Source organism: Convolutriloba macropyga, chromosome 14 (assembly GCF_964194025.1).
Source record: "Convolutriloba macropyga chromosome 14, txConMacr16.3, whole genome shotgun sequence".
NCBI classification, from domain to species: Eukaryota; Metazoa; Xenacoelomorpha; order Acoela; family Convolutidae; genus Convolutriloba; species Convolutriloba macropyga.
The window spans coordinates 22,010,265-22,030,950 of NC_134481.1; the positions used below are offsets into that span (position 1 = coordinate 22,010,265).

Genomic DNA, 20,686 nt, shown 5'->3' on the forward strand with positions numbered 1-20,686 from the left:
AGAAGTTATATAGTAGTTAATTTGAAATTTCAATACCGCTGACAACAGAGAAAACGCGAGGTGTTCAATTCTTTGCAATTGCGGGAGAAAACATTTACATTCAAAGTAAAAATGAATGTCTAATGAGAATTAAGTTAGCTGACGAAAACGGAGAAATTGCGGGATTGGAAGGATTAGTGGAAGCAATTAAGATTTTGAAATGAAAACGCTCGCTTCTAGCCGCTTGCATAATATCAATGAAAGATGGTTCTAGGTTGATAAAGGTGTTAATTCTAACGGACGCTCCAGTAGCTGTGTATAAGAACAACAGAGTGGGAAATTATCTGGAAAACAAACATATTTGTGAATGGAATTTTTCAAATCAAAACGAATCAAAAATATCGGAACCATTTCAAATGAGAAAACACGCAAACCTGGAGGGATCTACTCTCAATGAAGAGCAAAAAGAAAAAGTAAAAGAGTTATTCATAAGACATCAACAAGTGTGTTCCCGAAACTCGAACGCCTTAGGATATTGTGACAAAATGAAACACAAAATAAAACTCAACGAAGATACACAGCCGTTCAGAAGAAATTATTGCACTAGGAGCTTTGATAAAAGAAAAGCAATGAAAAAAATTGTCGAAGATCTAGAGGATGCAAAATTAATAGAACCAACCCATTCGTATTGGGCAGAACCATCAATATTGGTGAAAAAGAATCATGGCAGCTACAGACTGGTTGTGGATTACAGAGGCCTGAACAAACAAATAGAAAAAACCAGTTGGTCACTACCGAAAACAAATAACGTTTTTGACTCTCTACACGGAAATTGCTACTTTTCGAATATCGACTTGACATCGGGATATTTTCAAATGGCACTGGATTAAGAGTCACAAAACGTGACAGCTTTTGTAACACCAATGGGACTGTTCAAGTGGAAGAGACTGCCCATGGGTTTGGCGTCAGCGCCAGGGTCTTTCGAGAATTTAATGGAACTGATCATGTCGAGGCTCTCCTATGAAGTGGCGTTAGTTTACCTGGACGGCATAATCATCATTGGTAGATCTTTTGAGGAGCATCTCAACCGTCTAGATCTAGTACTTGGACGACTTAATCACGCTGGTTTGGAAATAAAAGGCTCAAAATGTAAGTTTTTCAGGAAAAAATTCATTTCCTGGGACACACTGTATCAAACAAAGACGTAGAAGTGGATCCAAAAAGTACCGGCAGTCAGTAAAATGAAAAGCCCAAAAACAATAAAAGAATTGCGAGCTATTTTGGGACTAGTTGGTTTTTACAGAAGGTTCATACAAGATTTTGGAAAAATAGCAGAGCCGCTTTATAAACTCTTAAACAAAAAGGAGCAATTTTCATGGAGCAAAGAGTGTGAAACAGCTGTTGAACAACTAAAACAAGCACTACAGAAAGCAACCATTTTGGTTTATCCGAATGACACTGACCCTTAAACGTTAACCACGGACGCCTCTTTGTTTGGCATTGGCACAATTATTTCCCAATGAAAACAATGGGGTGACAGAGTGACTGCTTACGCCAGCAAAACGCTCAGTAAAAGTCAGCGAAACTACTCAGCGACAAAACGCAAAATTTTGCGATAGTCTATTTCACTCAACACTTCAGAAATTATCTACCGGGAGTTTTTAATTGTTACCGACCATAGAGCCCTCTCGTGGTTGTATAGTTTTAAGGAACCAGACGAATTGTTAGCCAGATGGATAGAAAAACAGACAATTTGATTTTGAAATCAAATACGAAGCTGGAAAGAAGATTCCTCATGCAGACTGTACAGTCGAGAGTACCACAGACTGAAGAAGACAACGATCCCGATCAAATAAACCAAGTAAACGTAGAAGACAAAAACATCTGGTCCATTGGCTAGGGAAATCTGTGGAACAATTAGTTGAACATCAGAAAAATTCAGCTGAACTTATTGTACCGAGAAACTGGATTGAGAGTGGGAAACGACCTCAAAGAAAAACCATGGCAGGAGCTTCTAGAGAATTGTGGAAACACTGGACAGATTCCAAAAACTTATGAATAGAAAATGTTCTAATTAAAAGAAACAAGCGTATTGACGAATTCAACAATTTAACGCAAATAGTAATTCAAAGATCACTTTTGCATGAAATTATACCTTTCCTTCATGAACATTGTGGACATTTCGGTATGGCTAAGATATTTGATCGTGTGCAAGAACGATTCTATTGGCTCGGGATAAGAACAGATGTCCATTACTGGTTAAGTTCCTGCGAGGTATGCAGTCAGAAGAAGTCACCTCACCAGAAGCACATACACAGCCTGACAACTTGGAAGCCAAGTCACCCATTTTGGCAAGTAGCTTTGGATATTATGGGAACTTTACCCGAGTTAAGCGAAAGCAAGTATATTTTATTAATCGGAGATCAGTTTACAGTGGTAGGAAGCAATTCCCATCAGCAACGAAGAAGCTTCAACGGTAGCTAAAGCTTTTGTGAACGTATGGGTCTCAAGCTTTGGTTGTCCGGCAAATCTTCATAGTGACAACGGCAGTAATTTCATGTCAAATCCTATTAAGAACATGTGCAAACAGCTGGGAATTAACAGGACATCAACAACAGCTTATCCTCACGGAAACGCAATGAGAGCGTACCAATCGCACAATTGAAGAGACTCTTCCAAAATATGTTTTTGGTGAACATCACAACACATAGAGTGATTACCTTCCGCTAGTAATGATGGCATACAGATCATCAATCCACTCTGTGACCAAGTATAGTCCTTTCTACCTCCTTTTTGGAAGACATTGTGCTCTACCAATTGATTGCATGTATCAAACAATATAAACAAAAGTTTACCCAAAATTGAGCGATTACGTTGGTTGCTTGAAACACAAACTACAGTCGTGCCATGAACTGGTACGGGGAAGCATGGACGTGGAGCAAGAACGACAAAAAACCTACCACAACCCAAGCACGTTTGGACCGCAATACGAAGAAGGTTACTTAGTCATGGTTTTCAACCCCACCATAAAAACCGGTCAGACAAAATAATTTCAATCTTTTTATAGTGGGCCACAAACTATACGTGAAATAATTAACGATCTCAATTCTGTTATTGAAGATGTGAAAACTAAAAAAACAACAAAAAGTCCATTACGATAGGTTCAAACGTTTCAACAGTAGAAGCGCCTTCATATCGATAGTAAGGAATCTATGAAGGCAAAGATCGAACTGAGCAAAACTCAAAATGATTCTAGAGATGACAATGATTTTGTGGAAATTGAAGTACACACTCCAAACGTTGATGACACAGAAAAAAGAGAAACTACACCTGAAGGGGATACCAATCAGATTAACACTGGTAGTGGAACTCACAATAAAATATTTAAGGAGGAAGATTTTGAAACACGAAAAGGTGGGAGTATCAGCGGATCAATGACTTCCAACAACAACAACAAAAGTAAAAGCACAAAGATACCTGTGCCAAAAATAGCCGCACAACAGAAACGGGATAGTTTGTCGGAAACAGCTAAAAAAAGCGAGGGAGAAGAATTTCCTAATAGAACCACAGGTTCAAGCTCTCACAATGTTTGCAAACGACGATACAAGAAGTGCGCCGGGAATAACAAAACCACGGAAATTGAAAGACTATTTTTTGTTAAAGATTTTTTGTTCGGGATAAAGATTCAGCAGAAAAATTTGTTAATTATGTATTTAATTGAATGATGATACGACAAAATGCAGAAGGAGGTCAACTCACCAAAAGGGACACAGCTGTACTGCAAGCTTCTCTACTTGGTTACTATGCTGAGTTGTTCACAATCTTTAGCGATTGTGGGGCATGACTTCGAGAAAATTATACAAACGCAAAAATTTGCCACGACGGAACGGACGAAATGCGAAACGTCACATTTAAATGAGGAGCAGGTAAACAAAGGAGGACTCATATACGCCGAGAGCAGCATGATTAAACTAAAATACTGCATGTACAGAGTACTGCATATACGGTAGTTGTGCTGAAAAAAAGTGGTTGGTATGACAACGCAACTTAAACGAAAAATCACAAATGATTCCAACGCTTTACCCAATAAAGAAATCAGTCTGCCAAAACCTATGGCAGGGACACAAAGCGCGGTTGCCGGGTCTTGGTGACTTCGAATTCAATGCTCCTAAAGAAGTCCTTAATGAGAATAATGTTGGCCGAACCGACGCAGAGTTTGTTCAGAGGGTATTAAAAAACATTCCTGAAAGGCAGAGATGAGAAAGGAGTGAATTATGTCTAAACCGTAGATTGGATCAATCCAAAAGGTCAAACACAGAAAAGCAACATCATGATAAATGCTGAAATGTTCATGGGGACTTTGTTCATCGAAACTAGGGAAGCAAATGAAGGAACATGGTTATATTTTAAAGACCCCCTGAAACAGGAGCAGACCTTGTTATAGCAAAGAGACACATTTGCAATAGATTCAGTACAATATTTGTTCGACCAAGACAAAAACCAAATATCTTAACGATAGTTAAATTTGACTCGATAACAGCAAAAATAGTCCGCGCTGGAAACAAAAAGTATTTGACGAGCAAATTAGACAAAAATCAATTTAGTTTTTCAGTTAAAAAACAGGACAAAACAGATACACAATTTTTAGCTTTTCGAAACAAACCACAGAAATTTGTTTTACACAAACGAAACGTTGACGGCCATGGAACAAAATTTTTCACCAACAGATATATCTGAGACAGATCTCAGTGACATAAAACTCGACAAACTTTTTGTGTGGGTTTTCGAGGAATGTTTGAAACTCTGAGACAAAGATAATGAGTTAATAAATTGTCACATAGAAGAACTGCACAGAGCTATGACTTTAACGACACCAATTAACAGAAACTCACACCAAATTTTCCCAAATCAAAAAAACACTGGGCAATAAAACGCTCCTAAATCAATAAAATGCTCTACACGCAGAAAGAGCGGGAGGAATACTTTATGTCCATATGTGCGCTAAAGTTATCGCACATGTCGAAAACCAGTTTTGTACCGAGGAAATACCAATTAGGGTGTCTTCTGACAACAGTTCAGAGGGAATTAGATACATCAACCCTATAGTTATATAGAAATTTCACACTAATTAATTGCAACCCCAAGCACCCGAACGCTCTTGAATTGCTGAATGGGTTATGGATAACATATGGCCGACGAAAACAACTGATTGATAAACCCAATGAAATGCCTAATTTAAGAGTTAACTTCAATTGGTCAACTTCTGCACCAATGGAAGGGTTTTCAATGACAAAGACCTGGAGAGACGGTCCAAAGATTAAGGCATTCGAGAAAAACGATAACAGGAAGAGAATTTTTCCTGGGACACCGAGGTTTATATGAACATGAGACTTTAGAGTATTTCAACACGGACTTGAAAAACAATCACCAATGGCATGAATTGCTAAATTTTGAATACTTGGGTAGTAAAGTGAAACAAATCTGGCATGTGGCCAGGGAAATAACCATCACTTTGATGACTATTTTTATTGGATCTCAAATCATATTTTTGTTTTGTACGTGTGCTTCTTTCAATCGATATGTTACGCAGTGGCACTAATCCTGTAATTGCACTGCAACCCATTAAACTAACTAGGTTATTTTCATAATCTAAAGCAACCTTCTAAGGAACAAAAATTAACAAAAAGGAAAGTTGAACCTCGTGCTGGCAATATAAACATTTTCGTTATAAAAGCAAAAAAAGTCTAAATCTGTACCCGATATGGCAGAAATTGAGATTGACGCATTAGATTAATTTAAGTGTATGATTTGTAGGAATGGCAGAACCAAAAATTGGCGATTATTGCTACTATCTACCCGAGTTGTTCGAGGTCTGCTCGATAGTGAGGCACCAAGTGTATCGGATTGTTGGAGTACCCTCAAAAAAATATATACGTGGTGCCATTGACGCAGATGCAACCACCCAAAATAGTGGATAGAGCTGTAATTAGTGTTATGAGTTAAATAAGATGCAACCGAGAAACGAGGAACAGCAAAAAAAGATTGACAACACCGAAATGCTGGGAACTGCCGGGGTTCGGCCCGAAGAGGAGCTCCGGCAGTTAAAACTTGAAAGTCAAAGGTTAAGTGACCAATTGCTTGAGACCAAACGACCGCTTGAATGCACTGGGAATCAGCGGGAGTTCCGCAGGAGGCTGATTGAAATATTGAAGAAAGAGCTGGAGGAGGTTACGAATGTAGCCGAAACAAAGACAAGAGAACGTATCGCTCTGTTGGATGAGCAGGAGTGTTTAGCTCGGGAGTTGTAGAATGCCGAGGAAGATATCAGAAAGCTAAGGAGTAGGGTAAGAACAGAGCAGACCTCAAAGAAGGTCATCCAGAGAACGCTGGAGGCGATCAACGCGCAGAGCCCGTTCAGTCAACCTCCAAATATTTATGAGCTTCTATTCCTGCCACAGGGCGCCACGAACAGCACTATACAGAAACACTTCAAAATGTTGTCAATGCTCTGCCATCCGGACAAGGGTGGTCGGCAGGACCTTTTCAAAATTATTCTTCAGGCGAAAAAAAAATTAAGGAAGACGAGGAGGCCCGTAATATTTATGACAAGTACGGGAATGAAAAACAAGAATATATGACCTCGAAAATGGACGTTTGAAACTCTTGCTTGTGAGCAAGTGGAACACTCAAATTTTCTAACAGGGAGGCAGTGTAGTAAACCATAGAAATAGATGTATGACATGCTCATAAAAACAAATTGAACTCACCATTCGAAATTTTAACAATAAATGGGAGAACAAAAAGAGATTCTTACTAAGAGTAAACCCGATTTTAACAATATAAAGAAAGCATCAAAAATAATGATGGGAATCATCACGGAATTTCATCTTGACGGGAGACGTCAAGGAATGTTTGCTTCTTGACGGGATTCGTCAGGCAGGTAAACCTCTAATCTGTTAGTTTAACTAACAGGGACCCGAGCGGTAAAAACTATGAGAAAATCCAAAGAGATTAAAGAAAATGAGTAAAAATAACCTAAGAATAATCAACCATTGATAGGACCGAAACCAAAGAACATATTCGAAACTAAACCTCATATAATTGAAATACCTTTCTCTAAATCGCTTTTCATCTTCTTATCTTTTGAAACTTCTTGTATTTCCAATCATTAATTCTAACTCTGTATTAAAAAGTTTGAATATTTACATCTTCATATTTAAATTAAAGTCTTAGAATTGGAAAAATTTCATCAGTAATCTCGAGGTTTAAAGTGCTGAAGAAAACCCCCCAACCCAAACCGTACACAGTGCACGGATAATACAACCCGCCTAATTGACTGGTATACAATTCTTTACTCATGCAATAGCCTTCAAGCGTTGCAAATGATTCCCCGTCAACAAAATAGTATCGTTGCTGTTTGTTACGACTCTGAAGTTATGACAATATCGTTCTTCACCATGGAGAAATAAATGAACGTCTTCAACAAATCAATTCCTTCTCCAGTGACGGAACTCACCAAAAATGGATAACTATTAATCATATCACCAGCACTCTTTTTGTTTATAATACCAATACATGACAAGATATTTCTCAAAATAATGGTATTATCTCCTTTATCAGTTTTGGTTAAAACTAAAGCCCACGGAAAACTAATGACATTGAGAATTTTCATACTTCCAAATCGGAGGCCTCGATTGCCAGATCGCTATCTACAAGAAGACACAGGAAAATCTTATTAGACCGGTAGAGACTCAAATATGGCTCCACAATGTTTTAACGACGACGGTGCTTTTTGCCCATATCCAGGTAAATCCACAAAAGGAAGACTGGGTCCAACATAATAGCAATCCACATATTTCGTGACACCCGGTCGCTTTGAAACTCCAATTTGAACTCCAATTTGAAAAAGTCACTATGGAAGAGAAATCAAAAGAGTGTTCTCGAAGAAAACGGTTAAGCAAAAACTTTGCATAAAAAGACACGCGCTTAAAATAATTGCTTCAAACTTCGTTCGATAGCTATTAAATATAATTGCAACGAACTTCAAGTTAGAGATTTCTGAAACTATTTTTTAAAAATTTGATATTTGTACACCAAAAACCCCATTCGTTGATGCTCGGTTTTAAGCAATCTGTTTGATTCTGAGATTAATTGATCTCTAATCGAAAATTTGGTCTCCAGTTTAAAATTCTGCACTTTCTTTGCATAAAATCTACTTTTCATGTTTGATTTTGCGCCAGAGTACTTTAAAAGCAGCATTCTAATTTTAGAAGCAAGGCAAACAGTAAATGATGCGTTGAGTTAAAATATCTGTATTCCAATTGCACAGCTTCATGTGCTTCAGCATAGATGAAGAATAAATATGATAAATATGAGTTGTCGGAACATTCTGCTCATTACTGAGCTTCTCTGTTCTGAAACAAAAAAAAGCCAGTACATTTCGCAGAGTTAATGACGCATTAGTTTCAGTGTACGATTCCAACTGTATCCGATATATTTGACTGGCTTTGTAGTCCATAATCTCCAATCTGGTATAAAGTAAATGGCTGAACACCCGCCTATTTGACTGGTATACAGTTCTTTACTCATGCAATAGCCTTCGAGCGTTGCAATTGATTCCCCGTCGTCAATATAGTATCATTGCTGTTTGTTACGACTCTGAAGGTATGACAATATCGTTCTTCACCATGGAGAAATAAATGAACGTCTTCAACAAATCAATTCCTTCTCCAGTGACGGAACTCACCAAAAATGGATAACTATTAATCATATCACCAGCACTCTTTTTGTTTATAATACCAATACATGACAAGATATTTCTCAAAATATTGGTATTATCTCCTTTATCAGTTTTGGTTAAAACTAAAGCATACGGAACACTAATGACATTGAGAATTTTCATCACTTCCAAATCTGAGGCCTCGATTGCCAGATCGCTATCTACAAGAAGACACAGTAACTTCTTATTAGATCGGCAGAGACTCAAATATGGCTCCACAATATGTTTCAACGACGACGGTGCATTTTGCCCATATCCTGGTAAATCCACAAAAGCAAGACTTGGTCCAACAGAATAATAATTCACATATTTCGTGAAACCCGGTCGCTTTGAAACTCCAATCTGAACTCCTTCGCTCGAACAATTAGATGTTAAAGCTTTCAAAAGTGACGACTTTCCCGCATTGCTATGTCCGAAAAAACAAACTTCAGGCACCGTAGATCTTGGCAATTTATTGGCAGATTTCACCTTTGTGACAAAAGTTAAACTGCACCTGCTGAAAAAAGTGACGGCCTCGTTTATTTGGAACTCTGAATACGATTTGATGAAAGGCTGGAGCAGATTAGGATCTGTTAAAAGGCTCTGAAAACGTACCAATGGATTAACAAATTGATATCTCATTATCAGAGCAGCCTGAAAAGTTCGAAGAACAATAATTATTTGGATCTCTTCGCGCTTTGACAGCCGTGACAGAGAGAGAGAGAGAGAGAGAGAGAGAGAGAGAGAAACACTTGAATTCAATTTGAAGTATAAAAACTGCGTTATTTAAATTAAAAGTATGATAAGTATAAAGGGAAAAACTTTTTTGAACTGATAATACAAACAAACAGTGGATGAATTTATTGATTAAACAGCAGAGAAATTGTCGTATCTATTCTGTTTTGCCCCCCCCCCAGTGTTTTTATGACTCCAGTTACAAATTATAGGTTGTTATAGAGCTTGCTACTATGTAAGAAAATAGCACGTGAGCCTGGGGGTCATAAAAGACTTAAGATCTATTCTGCCCCCCCCCCCCCGAGCTTAGTTAGCATAAATTTTTTATGACCCCCAGGCGCACGTGCTTTTTTCTTACATAGTAAAGTGCTATATGACATATAATTTGTAATTGTGGGGGTCATAAAAACACTGGGGGGCCAAAAGAGAATAGATCCAAGATTTATGCTCACTACTCTGGTGGGGGGAGCAAAACAGAATAGATACGGATGGTCAATTAAGAATAAAAATGATTTAAAGAACAAACGTTTTCAAACGTTGCGTTTATTGTCAGGTTTACTTAAAACCGATTTTACAACCGAATAAAATGATTTACAAAGTATATAAACTTGTCATTGACTACCTATCGAATTCTAAGAAATGAAAAATTGCCAAACTTTCTCAAAGGTAAGACAAGCCGCTAAGAGCATCTAATGAGAAGACTGTAGCGGTTCTAGATAATATCATTTTGCCGGGATTCGTCAGGGACTTGCTTGCTTTCGGTCCAAAGCATCCAATAAGGGACAAGTTTAAAGAGTTGCATTTCTTGGCGGACATAGACAGTTTGATAAGATATCTGCGTGAGAACAATGTACCAGGTGAGAAACTGTTCGAAATTGAAGCGGCAGCAAAATGGTACTCAAAAACATCAGAGAAACACCTTTAGACAGGGCATTAGCAAAAAGGCAAAAATATCTGCGTGACAACGCCCTGATTGTCGTTCCTTTTGATAAGGCTGTAGGGTTTTTCGTTAAGAAAAAGAGCACGCACGCAGAAAAACTGGAAAAAATTTTAGACCAAAAGCGAGCTGCTAGTCCAAAAGTTCTCCTTAAGAATTTGGATAACCAACTATTGCCCTCCGTAATTTTTGTTTTGCGCAACCGAGTTCGCAACCATGTAGTTCATTTTGAACGGAGATTGCGAACAAATCATAAATCTTATAAAGAGTTGTGATAACATTGTAATGAAAAATGAAAAAGAACTAAACAAAGAACTTTTGGATATGAGGAAAAAAAGGGAAGATACCGGTTAAGGTTTACGAAGCTTTAAGTTCCACTGGAGCGCAACCGGCAGGATTGTCTAAAGTACACAAAAAAGAAATCCCTCTGAGACCTGTTCTCTTTATCCCGGGAAGTTGTTACCATAAACTTAACAAGTTTCTAACGCCTGTTCGAGTATGAAGCAGCAGCAAAATGATACTCAAAAACATCAGAGAAACACCTTTAGACAGGGCATTAGCAAAAGTGCAAAAATATCTGCGTGACAACGCCCTGATTGTCGTTCCTTTTGATAAGGGTGTAGGGTTTTTCGTTATGAAAAAGAGCACGCACGCAGAAAAACTGGAAAAAATTTTAGACCAAAAGCGAGCTGCTAGTACAAAAGTTCTCCTTAAGAATTTAGATAACCAACTATTGCCCTCCGTAATTTTTGTTTTGCGCAACCGAGTTCGCAACCATGTAGTTCATTCTGAACGAAGATTGCGAACAAATCATAAATCTTGAAAAGAGTTGCGATAACATTGTAATGAAAAATGAAAAAGAACTAAACAAAGAACTTTTGGACATGAGGAAAAAAGGGAAGATACCGGTTAAGGTTTACGAAGCTTTAAGTTCCACTGGAGCGCAACCGGCAGGATTGTATGGATTGGCTAAAGTACACAAAATAGAAATCCCTCTGAGACCAGTTCTCTTGATCCCGGGAAGTTGTTACCATAAACTTAACAAGTTTCTAACGCCTGTTCGAGTATGAAGCAGCAGCAAAGTGGTACTTAAAAACATCTGAGAAACACCTTTAGATAGAGCATTAGCAAGAGTGCAAAAATATCTGCGTGACAACGCCCTGATTGCCGTTCCTCTTGAAAAGGGTGTAGGGTTTTTTGCTATGAGAAAGAGCACGTACGCAGAAAAACTGGAAAATGTTTTAGACCAAAAGCGAGCTGCTAGTCCAAAATTTCTCCTTAAGAGTTTAGATAACCACCTATTGCTCTCCGTAATTTTTGTTTTGCGCAACCGAGTTCGCAACCATGTAGTTAATTCTGAAGGAAGATGGCGAACAATTCAGAAAACTTGAAAAGAGATGTGATGATATCGTAATGAAAAATGAAAAAAACTAAACAAAAAAGTTTTGGATATGAGGAAAAAAGGGAAGATACCGGTTAAGGTTTACGAAGCTTTGAGGTCCACTGGAGCGCAACAGGCAAGGTTGTATGGATTGGCTAAAGTACACAAAAAAGAAATCACTCTGAGACCTGTTCTCTCTATCCCGGGAAGTTGTTTCCATAAACTTAACAAGTTTCAAACACCCTTTTTGCAAAAGATTGAAGGAGCAAACATAGAAACTAACACCAATGACGCAACAAAGACTCTGGAGCAAATGAAACTTGAAAAAGGAGAACAAATCCTATCATTAGACGTAAAAAGTTTATACACCAACGTTGCCGTAAAGGAGGCCATTAACATTGCCCTGCGATCGGTTTATGCTGGGGACGAGCCCTGACCAACGTCCATTTCAAATGCAATGAAAGTTGGTACTGTCAGAGAGAGGGGTTGGCAATGGGTGCGTCCTTGGCGGTGATTTTGGCAAAGCTTTGGATGAAATAATGGGAGCCACAACTGAAATTACAGATACCTAAATGTAAAACCAACACACAATCTAGCACTTGTTGCAATTGTGAACACCGTTTGACGGCACGTTCCAGAATGTGGAGTGTGAAGTTTTTAGTAGATGGTTCCACGCAAAATGTCAGCAAATCAGTAACACAGAATATGATAGCATGGAAAACCAGTGCTGGATGCTTCATTCTGTCGTGAAAATGATCAGACTGACATTAACCATTCGTCCTAAACTAAAGTTTTTCTAAGATATGTCGACGATATTGTGAGAACATTAGAGGTGACACATTACAGATGATAAAAACTTTTTGCTGTTTCTGTACATGTCAATCAACGTACAACCGGAGGGGAACATTTTTTGCACATGGTATCAGAAACCATCAGATACTGGAAAAATTCTGAACTATCGTAGCTGTGCCCCCTACAACATAAGAAAAGCATAATACATGGAACAATACACCGCCTGTTTTGAGCCACCATTAAGTAGGGAATATCGTCAAGGATACAATTAACCAGCTGCGAATGAAAGAACAAAGAAAAAGACATGGATATAACGCGAGTGTAGCCGTAAGACAACAGGAAAATACTGAGAAACAACAATTTGTATTACAGTTCAGAGGCAACATCTCTATTGAATTTGTAAAGAAGTTGAACAAAATTCATCCTGTACAGACGGTTTTCACCACCCGGAAACTTAAGAGCTGTTTACCTACCCTCAAGTCTAGCTTTGATAAGGATCTCAAATCTCCCGTGGTTTATGAACTCACTTGTAATGGATGCAAATCCATCTTTGTAGGGCAGACATGCCGAAATATTTCAACAAGGGTTGTAGAGCATGCCACGGCGGACTCACTGATGGGAGTACATGCAATCGAGTGCAACAGTGATAAAACAGCTTTCCAGTAGAAGATATTAGACCAATGCAGCAACCAATCTAAGTTATTGACACTAGAGGCGCTCTACATAAGAACATTGAAACCAGCCATCAACACGCGCCACGAATACCGAACACGAGAATTGACACTGAAAGATTAGTTTGGAGATGAAAATCCAACTTGAATGACACGTTTTCTAAGAAATGAGTTTAAAAAAGTGTTTTTGAAAATATTTACAGTTAACATGACATTTAAAACATTTTATATAGATTTAATACATCAAAAAACTTTCAATCTTTATCCCGGACTTTTTGAAATTCCCGGTTAGTGTTTTCAATTCGTGAAAAAGTTTTTACTTTCAATCTTAACTCTTGTTTTCCTTTACTTGTTGGGGTTGACAAAGTTTCCGATTAAAATGTATCAGAATATTTTCGAATTTCAAAATCAATTTTTTCTATTTGACCTAATACTTCGAGGTCACTTGCCGCCTCCGGTACTCTTCGCGTGTAATTACTTGTGGCTTCAAATTTTTGGGATGTTGTGTCTCAGGGAAACTTTTCTTTTGATGGTCCAAAACTCTGGTGGTAACATGTGGGCTAGGTTGGTCAACATAGATGGAATTGCATCCATTACATGTAATTTTATATACCACATGCAATTTCCTTTTTTAAACGATGAATTCAGTGTTCTCAAGCAAGTTCTTATTTTTCTGGTTGTGAAAATGACTTGAGTATCATACAAACTTTTCAGTCTACTCGCAAACGTTTGAGTGATGTTTCCTCTGCTTTGAATAAAAAAACATCGGCTTAAGCTCAATTTTATTGAGATTTTCACTGTTTTGAGATGTTGTTCAATTGTGGGTGTTTTTTGTAAACTTCTCTTTTGTGACTATTTCATTCAACGTCTTGTTAACAATATTTGAAGACAACTCAGTTGGATACTGATTTTCGGTCCATATCTCGTGATTTTTTATAAAGGGCTAACACGAAAGATTGTCAATCACTGGTTGCATTAGAAACCCTATGTACTGTCGATTGAATCGCATTTTTTGTGTTGTAATGGTGCACATCTATGGAAAGTTAAAATAAAGCCTGTATCCGTAGATTTCTCATACCAATGACAGCTAATAATACCAATATTAGCTGATCATACCAAGCTAATATATACCAAGCTAATACCAAGCTAATCATACCAATAACATGTCGGCTAGTTTGGCCAACATAGATGGAATTGCATCCAGTACATGTAATTTTATATACCACATGCAATTTCTTTTCTAAGCGAGTAAATCAGTGTGCTCAAGCAAGTTCCTAATTTTCTGGTTGTGAATTTGATTTGAGTCTCATACAAATTTTTCAGTCTACTTGAAAATGTTTGAGTGATGTTTCTTCTTTATTCAATAAAAAAGATCGGCTTAAGCTCATTTTTTTTGAAACTTCTAACTGTTTTGAAACGTTGTTCATTCTTAGGTGTTTTTTAACCTTCTCTTTTGTGACTATTTCATTCATTGCTTGTTAACAATACCTGAAGACAACTCAGTTGAAAACTTATTTTCGGTCGATATCTTCTGATTTTTTGTTAAGGGCTACCTCAAAGGTTGTCAATCACTGGTTGCAATAAAAATCCTATGTACAGTCGATTGAATCGAAGTTATGTTGTAATGGTGCACAGCTACGGAAAGTTAAAATTAAGCCGGTATACGCAGATTTCTGATACCAATGACAGTTAATTTGTCTGTCACCGTTTACGTTTAAGTTCAGATCTTTGAACGCCAGGTTTTCATCCACGTTTGGTTTCTCAAGACTGAACCGTAAGTTTTTTGCGGAGAGAATGCGCATACTCAAGGAACTATAGAGGCTTCCATTTAATAGTGCACTTTTTTCATTCACATACATCTTGAAAAATTTCAATTCCTGTGTACATCCGTTGTAATTTTTTCTGCACAATAGGAACAAATCCATACAGTTTCCAGGAGGTTTTCAAACTCCGTCTCGTTAAAATCTTGGCAACTCTTATGAATTCAGTTTTTGCATGATTCACACTCGATTCCTTTCCCTCGGAAAGTAACGCGTTGTTTGCAATCAATGCAAATTCCCTTCATGTCATGAGTTTTGTTCACCCTTCCCTCAATTGGTTACTTCAAGGATTTTTTAAATGATTTGACACCCAATTTTGCCAAAATAAAAGCCAGTGAAGCACCCATGGCTAAGCCATCCAATTAAGTGTACCACAATTTTTTTACAATTAAGGTAAAACTTTGTTATGGCTAGTCTCGAAAGGCTCTTCAAAGCTAACGTTGAAATCACAGGATCCTTGATACTGGGGTACAGTTGTTTAAGCGCAATTTCATTTGCCACCTCAACTGGAACATTGTTGTTCAAGCTTTTAACATCAAATGATACTATTAGCTCAACTGTCGCCAGATTGGTAACTTCCTAAGTGGCACTGGCATTGCTTCAGTTAGTGTCAAAAATTGCACCTGGTAATCTTAGGAAAAAGGGAGGCAGATATTCATTTCGGTTCTCGTAGCTGCTTCGGGGTATTTTCAGATCAGTTCGAAGCGGAGTACCGGTTTTTTGTACATTAGCAGGCCCATAAAACCCGGCCAGTTGCGATCAATTTTTCTGGAACCTGTGGAAAAATTTTGCCTATCTTTCCCTGTTTCATTAGTTGATGCATACAGCTATTCATCTGATTCTCATTTTTTACAGTTAGGTAGTCACTTTCTCCATTGCCAGCCTCAAACTGACTGGCAATAAGGTTTTCATTCAGTTCATTCGAGTAGGATGCTCATTTTTCCACACAAAAAGCACACCCTTTATTAAATGGCACAGCTATAACTCTTGTTTCGTCAAAAATTCATAAAACTCTCTATCCATTGGTGTTTCATGTATATTTTGGCATACTAATTTGCCGACATTTCTATTTGACAAATTATTTGGATGTATTTAGCGACTATAGCTTTCAAAAGCGACCACGTTATCGCATTGCTATGTCCAAAAGAATAAACTTCAGTCTGCGTAGATCTCGGCAATTTATGACACCTTGGATTTCATCAATAGACTATACAATTGTCCTGATAAATAATCAACACAATCAACACAATAAAACACATTGGTGCAAATTTTGAAACTTTATATCTATGCACTAACAGATGCAACAATGCCCGCAGTTCCACTGATTTCATACAAATAAAAAAACCAGCACATAGAATCGATGCTTTTGGAAAAGGACCCGAGTGCCAGAAAAAAATTTAAAAAACGAGAGCCGGGAATTAAAAAACCCCTCCCAATAAAGGTTACTCGGTGAACTCGGGGTGGCAAGTCAACTCGCATAAACATGAAAAACTCTCAAGTTACTACTTCAAACCTAGATTTGAGCAAAATATAAGGTGAACTAAGAAAACCAACCTTCTTTTTCTTTGCCTCAAAAGAGTTTTTGACAATTGAACGTCGGCTCCTGCATCGCGTGCCAAGGATGCAGAGTAAGGAGCCACACGAGCATGTCGCTAAGCTTTGTCATGATGTTTATAATTACGTCTAAATAAAAATCATCTTTACACAGATTCTTGCTACCAACCTCTGAATGGCTTTCGCCATAGACGGTCTAGCTACTACAGAAGATGAGCTTCTCTTTCTATGTCACTTGTCGCCTCCAGTACTCGTCGCGTGTAATTACTTGTGGCTTCAACTTTTTGAGATGTTGTGTCTCAGGGAAACTTTTTGTTTGACGATTCAAAATTCAGGTGGTAACATGTCGGCTAGTTTGGCCAACATAGATGGAATTGCATCCAGTACATGTAATTTTATATACCACATGCAATTTCTTTTCTAAGCGAGTAAATCAGTGTGCTCAAGCAAGTTCCTAATTTTCTGGTTGTGAATTTGATTTGAGTCTCATACAAATTTTTCAGTCTACTTGAAAATGTTTGAGTGATGTTTCTTCTTTATTCAATAAAAAAGATCGGCTTAAGCTCATTTTTTTTGAAACTTCTAACTGTTTTGAAACGTTGTTCATTCTTAGGTGTTTTTTAACCTTCTCTTTTGTGACTATTTCATTCATTGCTTGTTAACAATACCTGAAGACAACTCAGTTGAAAACTTATTTTCGGTCGATATCTTCTGATTTTTTGTTAAGGGCTACCTCAAAGGTTGTCAATCACTGGTTGCAATAAAAATCCTATGTACAGTCGATTGAATCGAAGTTATGTTGTAATGGTGCACAGCTACGGAAAGTTAAAATTAAGCCGGTATACGTAGATTTCTGATACCAATGACAGTTAATTTGTCTGTCACCGTTTACGTTTAAGTTCAGATCTTTGAACGCCAGGTTTTCATCCACGTTTGGTTTCTCAAGACTGAACCGTAAGTTTTTTGCGGAGAGAATGCGCATACTCAAGGAACTATAGAGGCTTCCCCTTAATAGTGCACTTTTTTCATTCACATACATCTTGAAAAATTTCAATTCCTGTGTACATCCGTTGTAATTTTTTCTGCACAATAGGAACAAATCCATACAGTTTCCAGGATGTTTTCAAACTCCGTCTCGTTAAAATCTTGGCAACTCTTATGAATTCAGTTTTTGCATGATTCACACTCGATTCCTTTCCCTCGGAAAGTAACGTGTTGTTTGCTATCAATGCATATTCCCTTGATGTCAGGAATTTTGTTCACCCTTCTCTCAATTTGTTACTTCAAGGGTTTTTCAAATGATATGATCAACAATTTTGCCGAAAAAAAGCCAGTGAATCACCCATGGCTAAGCCGTCCGATTGAGAGTACCACAATTTATTACAATCAAGATATACATTTGCTACGGCCATTCTCAAAAGGCTCTTCAAAGCTCACTTTGAAATCTCAGGAACCTTGACACTGGGGTACAATTGTTTAAGCGCAATTTCATTTGCCTCCTCATCTGGTGCATTGTTGTTCAAGCTTTTAACATCAAGTGATACTAATAGCTCAACTTTCGCCAGATTGGTAGACTCTTAAGCCGCTCTGGCATCGTTTCAATTTGTCTCAAATTTGTCCCTGGTAATCTCAGGAAAAGGGAGACAGATATTCATTGCGGTTCTCGTAGCTGCTTCGGGGTATTTTCAGATCAAGTCGAAGCGGAGTACCGTTTCTACGTACATTAGCCAGCCCATGAAAGCCGGCCAGTTGCAATCAATTTATCCTGAGCCTGTGAAAAATTTTCACATTCCTCCCTGTTTCATTAGTTGATGCATACAGCTATTCATCTGTTTCTCAGTTTTTCCTGTTAGGTAGTCACTTTCTCCATTGCCAGCCTCAAACTGACTGGCAATAGGGATTTCATTCAATTCATTCGAGTATGTTGCTTATTTTCCCACTCAAAAACCACACCTTTTATCAAATGGCACAGCTGATAACTCTTGTTTCTTTAAAAAATCATAAACTCCTCTATCCATTGGTGTGTTACGTAAATTTTGGCAGACCATTTTGCCGACAATTCTTTTTCACATATTATTTGGATGTGGTTAGCGATCACAGCTTTTAAAAGCGACCACTTTCGCGCATTGCTATCTATGAAAGAGCAAACGCCAGTATGCGTAGATCTCTGCAATTTATGACATCTTAGATTTCATCAATAGACCACACAATTGTCCTTATGTATTGTCAACACAATCAACACAATAAAATACATTGGTAAACATTTTAAATCTCTTATCTATGCAATTGCAGATGCAACAAAGCCCGCATTTCCACTGATTTCATCCGAATAACATTACCAACACATAGAATCCATGCCTTTGGAATCGGACCCGAGTGCCAGAAAAAAACTGAAAAAGCGAGAACAGAGAATTAAGAAACCCCTCCCGTTAAAAGTTACTCGGTGAACTCGGGGTGGCAAGTCAACTCGTATAAACATGAAAAACTCTCAAAGTCATCAAACGTCAAATCATTGTAAATAGAAAAAGATATCTCCTGTAGGAATTACAAATGGTGTACAAGATTACCTCAAACCCAGATTTGAACAAATTGTTTGGTGCTTTAATTCTATTTCACATATTATTTGGATGTGGTTAGCGATCACAGCTTTTAAAAGCGACCACTTTTGCGCGTTGCTATGTCTGAAAGAGCAAACTCCAGTATGCGTAGATCTCTGCAATTTATGACATCTTAGATTTCATCAATAGACCACACAATTGTCCTTATGTATTGTCAACACAATCAATACAATAAAATACATTGGAGCACATTTTAAATCTCATATCTATGCAGTTACAGATGCAACAAAGCCCGCATTTCCACTGATTTCATCCAAATAAGATTACCAACACATAGAATCCATGCCTTTGGAATCGGACCCGAGTGCCAGAAAAAAATTAAGAAAGCGAGAACAAGGAATTAAGAAACCCCTCCCGTTAAAAGTTACTCGGTGAACGCAGGGTGGCAAGTCAACTCGTATAAACATGAAAAACTTTCAAAGTCATCAAACGTCAAATCATTGTAAATAGAAAAAGATATCTCCTGTAGGAATTACAAATGGTGTACAAGATTACCTCAAACCCAGATTTGAACAAATTGTTAGGTGCTTTAAGAAAACCAACCTTCTTTTACTTTACTTCAAAGGAGTTTCTGACAGTTGAACGTCGGCTCTTGCATCGCGTGCCAAGGATGCAGAGTAGGGAGCTACACAAGAGCATGTCGTCATGATGTTTATAATTACGTCTGGATATGAATCTTCTTTTCAGAGACTCTTGCTACAAACCTCTCAATGGCTTTCGCCATAGACGATCTAGCTAATACAGAAGATGAGATTCTCTTTCTATGTCACTTGTCACCTCTGGTACTCGTCGCGCGTATTTAGTTGTGGCCTCAACTTTTTGAGATGTTGTTTCTCAGGGAAACATTTCTTTTCATGATCCGAACTTCTAGTAGTAACAGGTCAGCTAGCTAGGCCAACCTAGTTGAAATTGCATCCAGTACATGTAATTTTATATGCCACATGCAATTTCCTTTTTTAAACGATGAATTCAGTGTGCTCAAGCAAGTTCTTAATTTTCTGGTTGTGAACATGATTTGAGTATCATACAAATTTTTCAGTCTACTTGCAAATGTTTGAGTGATGTTTCCTCTTTATTCAATTGAAAAGATTGGCTCAAGCTCAATTTTATTGAGAGTCTTAACTGTTTTGAGATGTTGTTCAGTTTTAAGTAATTTTTTAACATTCGATTTTGTGACTATTTCATCCAACGTCTTGTTAACAATGCTTGATGACAGCTCAGTTGGATACTGATTTTTGGTCAATATCTCCTGATTTTTTAATAATGGCTACCTCAAAGGATGTCAATCACTGGTTGCAATAGAAATCCTATAAACAGTCGATTGAATCGCAGTTTTTATGTTGTAATGGTGCACAGCTACGGAAAGTCAAAATTCGGCCGGTGTCCGTAGATTTTGTGATACCAATGACAGCTAATTGTGTCTTTCACCGTTTACGTTTAA

At 37.8% G+C, this 20,686-nt stretch overlaps 2 protein-coding genes across 2 annotated transcripts in view; one reads left to right on the forward strand and one right to left on the reverse strand.

Moving 5' to 3' along the window:
- LOC142353172 (uncharacterized) overlaps positions 1–20,686 on the forward strand; it is a 393,253-nt gene that overhangs the window by 103,880 nt on the left and 268,687 nt on the right. The gene's annotated exons all lie outside the window — the stretch shown is intronic.
- On the reverse strand, positions 8,191–10,517 carry LOC142353726 (GTP-binding protein 8-like). Its single transcript, XM_075406066.1, has 2 exons — positions 9,959–10,517; positions 8,191–9,629 (listed from the first exon to the last, which is right to left on the reverse strand). The coding sequence occupies exon 2, from the start codon at positions 9,377–9,379 to the stop codon at positions 8,630–8,632; it is 750 nt and encodes a 249-aa protein (XP_075262181.1). The 5' UTR covers positions 9,380–9,629; positions 9,959–10,517; the 3' UTR covers positions 8,191–8,629.

What these genes read in the sequence shown, in the direction of transcription:
- LOC142353726 (XM_075406066.1), bottom strand. Translation starts at nt 9,379, where the DNA reads ATGAGATATCAATTTGTTAATCCATTGGTACGTTTTCAGAGCCTTTTA.